The 7,189-nt window shown below is 36.3% G+C and overlaps 1 protein-coding gene across 1 annotated transcript; it reads left to right on the top strand.

The window, feature by feature from the left end:
* Positions 1–2,027: 2,027 nt before the first annotated feature.
* Positions 2,028–6,710, top strand: LOC107577601 (voltage-dependent R-type calcium channel subunit alpha-1E-like; the record flags this gene model as incomplete). Its single annotated transcript, XM_016263657.1, has 4 exons — positions 2,028–2,188; positions 3,910–4,013; positions 5,979–6,094; positions 6,657–6,710. Coding segments are annotated over exons 1-4 (304 nt in total), but the record flags the coding sequence as incomplete, so codon positions are not given.
* Positions 6,711–7,189: the final 479 nt, after the last annotated feature.

The following is a 7,189-nucleotide window of genomic DNA, read 5'->3' as shown; positions in this document are numbered from 1 at the left end:
TCTCCATATGTTAAAGTTGTATGCTCCTGTCTGATTGTGGCTATACATGAACAACCATGTGGAATGAAAGACAGAGATGACTCATTGGTCATGCTTGAATATCACCTGTGCTTAGAAGGAAGCCGTGAATCAGAAGTGACCCTTATTAGAAAGTGTGCTGGCTGTCATTCACTGAGAGGGATTACCTCATTAAGGACCACACAGATTTAGCACCACTGCTCTAATTACTCCCCTTTACCTACAGTATCACTATGAGTCATCACTATTGCGCTGATTACCATGTCACTAATGATAGAGATTGCATAGTTTACAAAATATCATCATTAACATATTTGTGAAATATTCATATATCCTGCATACTTTCTGTTGATTTAGTTTCTTTGCCTAACCTATGTTTGTTTTTATTTTGTTAACAGGATTCTGGCCACAGCAGGAGCCCACATGAATATTTCATTAGACCTGCGCACGCTCAGGGCTGTGAGGGTATTACGGCCCCTTAAACTGGTTTCTGGCATTCCTAGTATGTAATCAAACATTATCTTAATCATATCATTGTATCTATACTACATGTGTATGTAGTATCTTAATCAAACATTGTGTTGTTTCATTTGAAACTGCATCCTAATCAGGTGCAAAGTGATAAAACAAGACAAAATGCAACAAGCTACATGCAAGGCATTTTCTAAAAAGTGTCCAATTATTTTGGTAGCTGCACAAAGAAATCTCACTGGTCAAAAAACCCACTCCATGTATCTGTAATTTGTCACATCACACTTTGTTAGAACACAGTGTTATAGTTGTTCTTTTACATGTGGATGCTGTAGTGTTAACGTTTTTCCACATGTGAAGGAATGAATAGTACATTTTGATATATTTATGTGTAGTTGATAGGTTTATTGATATCTATATATATTCATGTTTTTTTAAAGGTCTGCAAATAGTTCTTAAATCCATAATGAAGGCGATGGTGCCACTGCTACAGATTGGTCTGCTGCTGTTTTTTGCCATTCTCATGTTTGCTATTATTGGATTAGAGTTCTACAGTGGAAAACTCCACAAAAGATGTGTAGCTTATTCAAACATTACAGGTAAAGAGGATCACACTCCGACAGACACAAGAACATGCACAGACCCACACATCCACATATGTACAGACATAGAGTACATCACTATATTTATTACATTTATGTGCTTTTCAGATGCTGGGATCCAAACCAAATATTTAAATCTTTTGAATTCTTAAAAAAATGACAAAAAAAATGAAAACAGTATTTCAGAAAATTTTCAGTTAAAATTTTTTTTCTCTGAAAGTTGACTACCATTTAACATCTTTTAGGGTTACAAATAACCCCATGTTCTTAAAGGGATAGTCCACCCAAAAATGTAGACTGTGTTATCATTTACTCCCCCCTGAAGTAATTCCATATCTGTATGCATTTCTTTCTTCTGTGGAACACTAAAGAAGATATTTTGAAGAATGTTGGTAACTAAAGTTTCAGGTCTCATTGTCTTCCAAAGTATTTTTTGTCCATTCAGCAAAAGTCAATAGGACCCAAAACCGTTTGGTTACCAACATTCTTATATATTCCTATAATATAGTCCTTTCTGTTCCACAGAAGAAAAAGTTATAAAGGTTTGGAACAACATGAGGGGAAGTAAATGAATGTTCATTTTGTGAGTGGACTATATACACATGCATGTTATTAAATATTACATTTAAGATTACTATTGACAAGAATACCATCATTGACATTTGCAAGAGCAGATTTGGCAATCCCTCACGATTCCATACAGACCTACCAGTCAGGGGATCGGCTCCTCCCATACAGGAAGTAAACACTTCATCCTTCTGTTGGCCTCTTCTATTAGCTGCATGATAACAAATAGCAAAACAAGCAAACAAATGACACAGATATATTATTAAAAATGTAAAAGTTGAACACTTATACAGTCAGTATGCAATTCATGAAAATAAAAATCTTTCTCATCTCATGCAGACTCTGAGAGAGCAGACTCATCAGAACTTGACTTCCCGTGTGGGGCCAAGCCTTGTCCTGAAAATTATAACTGCACTGGCCCCTGGCAAGGACCCAATGATGGCATCACTCAGTTTGATAACATCTTATTTTCCATACTCACTGTATTCCAGTGCATCACCATGGAAGGCTGGACAGCTGTACTCTATAATGTGAGTTACTCTCTCAGCTGAACGATATGTAGCAGTTTTATTCCTGTGCTTGGAATGATGACACTTCTGTATTATAATCCTAATACATAAAATTATTATCTTATTGTAGTCCAGTGTTGAATCGTTACTTCATGTTAAAGTCTTCCTCAGGAGATCTCACTTGATCATTAATCTACCACATATTGTTGTTAGATGAAACGGGGTCATTAGCTTCTTTGTAGTATTATTATTATTAGTGACTGGTTGTAAAGTACACTGGTTGAGTTTTTGGTTGGATGAGCGTGTCTTTGCTTTCTCTTGATACCGTGGCTTTGGGAGACGTTGATCTGTTGTGTTCATGCAGGCACCTTACTTTTACATTGTTCCCTAATCCTGTTCCTTCTTTTCTCCCCAAAATTAGAACATAAATCATTATAGTTTTGAATGATGAAATTGCACGTATGGTTGGTCCATTTTAGCTGAAATAGTTGCAGTTTATTTTTGAAGAGCTTCCTCTTTCCGGATTCTATCCATCTGTGATCATATTCGTACACTGGTTGTACATACTGTACAGCATGCAACACTGTGTAGCTTTCCCCTGACATCTGATCTTCTTTCAAGCTGATTCAAGCACAGTAACAACTCCCTTTTCATAACAAATCACATTTGGAAGGGTTTGTCAAAGTGGTTTTATCTCCAAACAGCTCCAAGTACTGGAAAATGAGGTGTTAGATACAATCTTTATTCTGCATTAGATTATTGGAGCTTTTGGTGAAATTAGTTTGGATGGTTGACTACTATCATACTAGTGCCATTTATATGCTGAGTTGGCTCTGTTCTTCACTGTCATCCAGTAGTGCTGGTATCTGAGCATGGAAATTCATTTTCTTAGTTTTAATATGTAATTTTTGTGGAGGAGGACTTATTCAGGCTTTCATGCATTTAGTTTGAGATAAAATCTTTATACAACAAAAAGAAAGCTTAGAGACCTTGTTTGAAGGAATTGGAAAGATTGGAGGTGTTACTGTTTGCACCTCTGTTGTTTATTCATGACTTTTGAGGATGAGTCGATGACTACATCGACTGCTTTTACCAAGTGCCTAATGAATTTGCATTGAAAAGACCTGTCAGTCCACTTCTGTGTTGTAACACTGCAACATTCCATTAAAACATAAGAATTGTCATTTTTTATTTTGTAAGGTGACTTTAAAATTTTGATATCTGGTACTTTATGGAAAATCTTGAAAAGCCATGGACATTTCTAGAGTTCTTTTTTTTCTAGTTATGCTCACCTTTAAAATATTTCATCTGGTGAAAATTATCTTTTGAGGGTCTGATTACTTTAAAATTATTTTTAAAAATCATGATCTCATAATTTTGAATGTCTGGAAGAGTCCACAGTGTTTTTAATCAGTCACATGGTGTCATGCGTTGACGTAAGTCATGCTGACACAGACAGAGGTGTTTTTCACACTCATAACTGAGCTGATGCAGCAGCGTCGGGATGCGGGGAACACCCTCTCAGCTCAGCTGGGCAACAATGTCGCCTGCCCACGGAGTGATCACACCCTTTGCACTGCTGAGCAGAGCTCAAAGGAATCATCACCATTACAAGTGCAGGGTTTATGGTTTTCTGACCCTTTTAACCCAGGCATTAAGTAGATTTAGGAGCTACTGCAAAATTTAAATCATAATGTATTATTTTCATTGTTTTGATCACTTCCTGTTTTGTGTTTGCACAGACCAACGATGCATTAGGCTGTACTTGGAATTGGCTCTACTTCATTCCTCTAATAATAATTGGCTCCTTCTTTGTGTTGAATCTGGTATTAGGAGTCCTGTCAGGGTAAGTATTGTTTTCCACAATGGACTTTTAAGACAAACTGACTCTACATCTAACCCGATGTCTGAGCTGACACAGGGGTAATGAGTTTTATCAGAGGTTAATGTGAAATGTATTAACTTCATCTCTGGGGACAAGAGGTAAGATTAAGTTACTACACATTCAGTGGCTTTGTCTGTTTCTCGTTCTACACATCTCTCATTTTTCTGTATTCACAAACACTACCAATCAAAAGTTTTTTGAATATTTTTGAGTTAAGTCTTTTGTGCTCATCAAGGCTGCATTTATTTGATGAAAAATACAGTTTAAACCATAATATTGTGAAATATTATAATAAAAAAAAACTTTTCTATTTTAAAGGGTTAGTTCACCCAAAAATGAAAATTAGGCTGTGTTTTACTCACCCCAGAGCCATCCTAGGTGTATATGACTTTCTTCTTTCAGATGAATCCAGTCGGAGTTATATTAAAAATTGTCTTTGATCTTTCAAGCTGGTTAATGCCACTCAGCGGCTTTTCAAGAGACTCACCGGAGCATGCGCAAGACTGAACTCATACGTCATCAGCCCGGAGCTGCTTCCGTGTACAAATGTTGCCGCAAGCTACATTAAAGTGATTATTACGTTTTGAATATGGATATTTTTCTTACAAAAATGCATGGATTCGCTACAGGAGGCCTTTGTTCACCCCCGGAGCCGTGTGAGATGCTTTTTTTTAATGGATGGGCTCTTTTTATTTAACTTCTTTTGGACTGATGCATGCAGCACCCGATGAGTGGCATTAAACAGCTTGAAAGATCAAAGACCATTTTTAATATAACTCCGACTGGATTCGTCTGAAAGAAGAAAGCCATATACACCTAGGATGGCTCTGGGGTGAGTAAAACACAGCCTAATTTTCATTTTTGGGTGAACTAACCCTTTAATGCATGTTAAAATTTACTTTATTCTTGTGATGGCACAGCTGAATTTTAGCAGCCATTATTCCAGTCTTCAGTGTCAAATGATCCTTCTGAAATCATTCTAATTTGCTGAAAAACATTAAAAAAAACTTAATTATTTTAAACTTTTTACTGGTAGTTTAGTTCCAGTGCAAGCTAAATGTGCATACTTCTCTTGTGACATAAAAGCTTATACATTTGAGTATGACGAAAGACAATACAACAGTAGTGAGACATAACTGAGATTTTATCAAATTGATGACACATACCTCTTTGTCATGTACTATAATGTGAGTATTTGTAAGTTAAATTCATTACCTTAAAATTCAATACATTTTATGTCCAAAAACGTATCAATTTATTGCCATTTTTTAAAATCTGTTCATGAAAAAAAAAATGTTTAAGGGGTCATGTGATGCTATTTTCAAAGATCATTATTTTGTGTTTTAGGTGTAACAGAATATATTAGCATGCTTTAATATTCAAGAAACACATTATTTTTCACATATTGTACATTATTGTAGCTCCTGTATTCCCAGTCTTTCTAAAGCATGTTGATTTCTACAAAGCTCTTTCCTCCAAAAAGCTCAGTGTGCTCGGATTGGCCAGCTGACCCAGTGCATTGTGATTGACCGAACATCACAAGCATGTGTCAGAAATGTAACCATAATCGCAAGCTTCAGCTTCCAAAGCAATTATAAAAACAGTTAATAATGTCGTGAGTTTGCACGACTTGAGCAGAATATATCAGAGTGGAGCGTGACTCTGCCAACAAACATCAACATAACACACTAAAGAAAAAGGAATACATAAAAATGCATCATATGACCCCTTTAGCAGTGATGATGTAATATGTAGATGCCACAAGTTGGTGTGATTTCAACTTTAAAAAATTATGCAAATTGGGATGCAGCCTCCCTCTCTGCCTTTCATTCCTTCACTCTGCAGGTGAAACACTTTGATAAATTAAGTGTGTCATCCCTGTGGTTCTTCTCTGTGTGGGTAATTGTATGCTGTTGGCTCATGTAGGGAGTTTGCTAAAGAGCGAGAGCGGGTAGAGAACCGAAGATCCTTCATGAAGCTCAGGAGACAGCAACAGATCGAGAGGGAGCTGAACGGATACCGGGCCTGGATCGACCGTGCAGGTACTCTTACATACTGAGCTGGCAAATGCACCATGCAAAACAAATAAAGTAAATCAAATCTGTCAAAACACACTGTGCCACAGTATCGCTCCATTCTACAGCAGATGCTCAGTGCCATTAAAAAAAGACACACTTGTGAAAGAAAATGTTTCTATTTTGCAATTTTTTCATGGCAAATTATATTTGCTATATATCAGTGTAACAATTCAAGTGAAACATAAACTAGAAATATATACATTTCATAATGCTTTAAATGACAGCAGTTAAATTCCCAAAACCTAATGATCATGTTCATCAGCATGATTTAAAAATGATCCAGAATGCACTTTGTGCTAGAAGCGGGAAAATCTGAAAATAAAAAGCAGTGCACATGATCAATGTCACAAATTTGCTTGCTTGTTTAGTGATCTAGAAAAAGTGCAAATCTTAAATATTTCTTATTCATTGGTTTCTTTGTTTAAATTTTACAAAATCCTATATAAATTAGATTTGTAAATGCTAGTTTTTCAGTGAATTGCAAGTGTACAACTTGATAAAATTCAAGTGCGTTTTTATTTTGCAGAGGAGGTGATGCTTGCAGAGGAGAACAAGAATTCAGGACCTTCTGCTTTGGATGGTGAGATGTTTGACCTCTTCTGTTTTTCTCTCATTTTCCCACGTAGATTGTGGGATGCAGTTTTTTAATTATGTGTCAGGGTTAGGGTCATATGATTATTTTGAACACACTAGTAAATACCCATTCTCTCGGTCCCAGATTTCATCATTTATTCAATAGCCTGTTCTGGTCCCATAAAACATCACAGGGATTGTATATTCAATAGACTGATGTCACAATAAACAGAACGCCATGATCCTGCTCATGGCACACATCTGTGAAGCGAAGACCCACCACATGACATCCGAACCCTATAGGCGACAGGTTTTTCCCCGAAATAAATTATTATTATTTTTTTTAATAAATGTTGATTGACAGCTTCCAAGAGGCTGTGTGAATGGAAAGCAGGCAGTTACCATGGTGAACTGTTATTTCGATTTCCCTGCTGTTCTGCTGTAAACGTCCCATCATACCATTTAAGATGATTTTCTTAAAAAACT

This window comes from Sinocyclocheilus grahami, unplaced genomic scaffold (assembly GCF_001515645.1).
Source record: "Sinocyclocheilus grahami isolate Dianchi unplaced genomic scaffold, SAMN03320097.WGS_v1.1 scaffold6543.1, whole genome shotgun sequence".
In the NCBI taxonomy this organism is placed as follows: Eukaryota; Metazoa; Chordata; class Actinopteri; order Cypriniformes; family Cyprinidae; genus Sinocyclocheilus; species Sinocyclocheilus grahami.
Note: the sequence above shows the minus strand (reverse complement) of the source record. Positions and strands in the feature narration are given on the sequence as shown.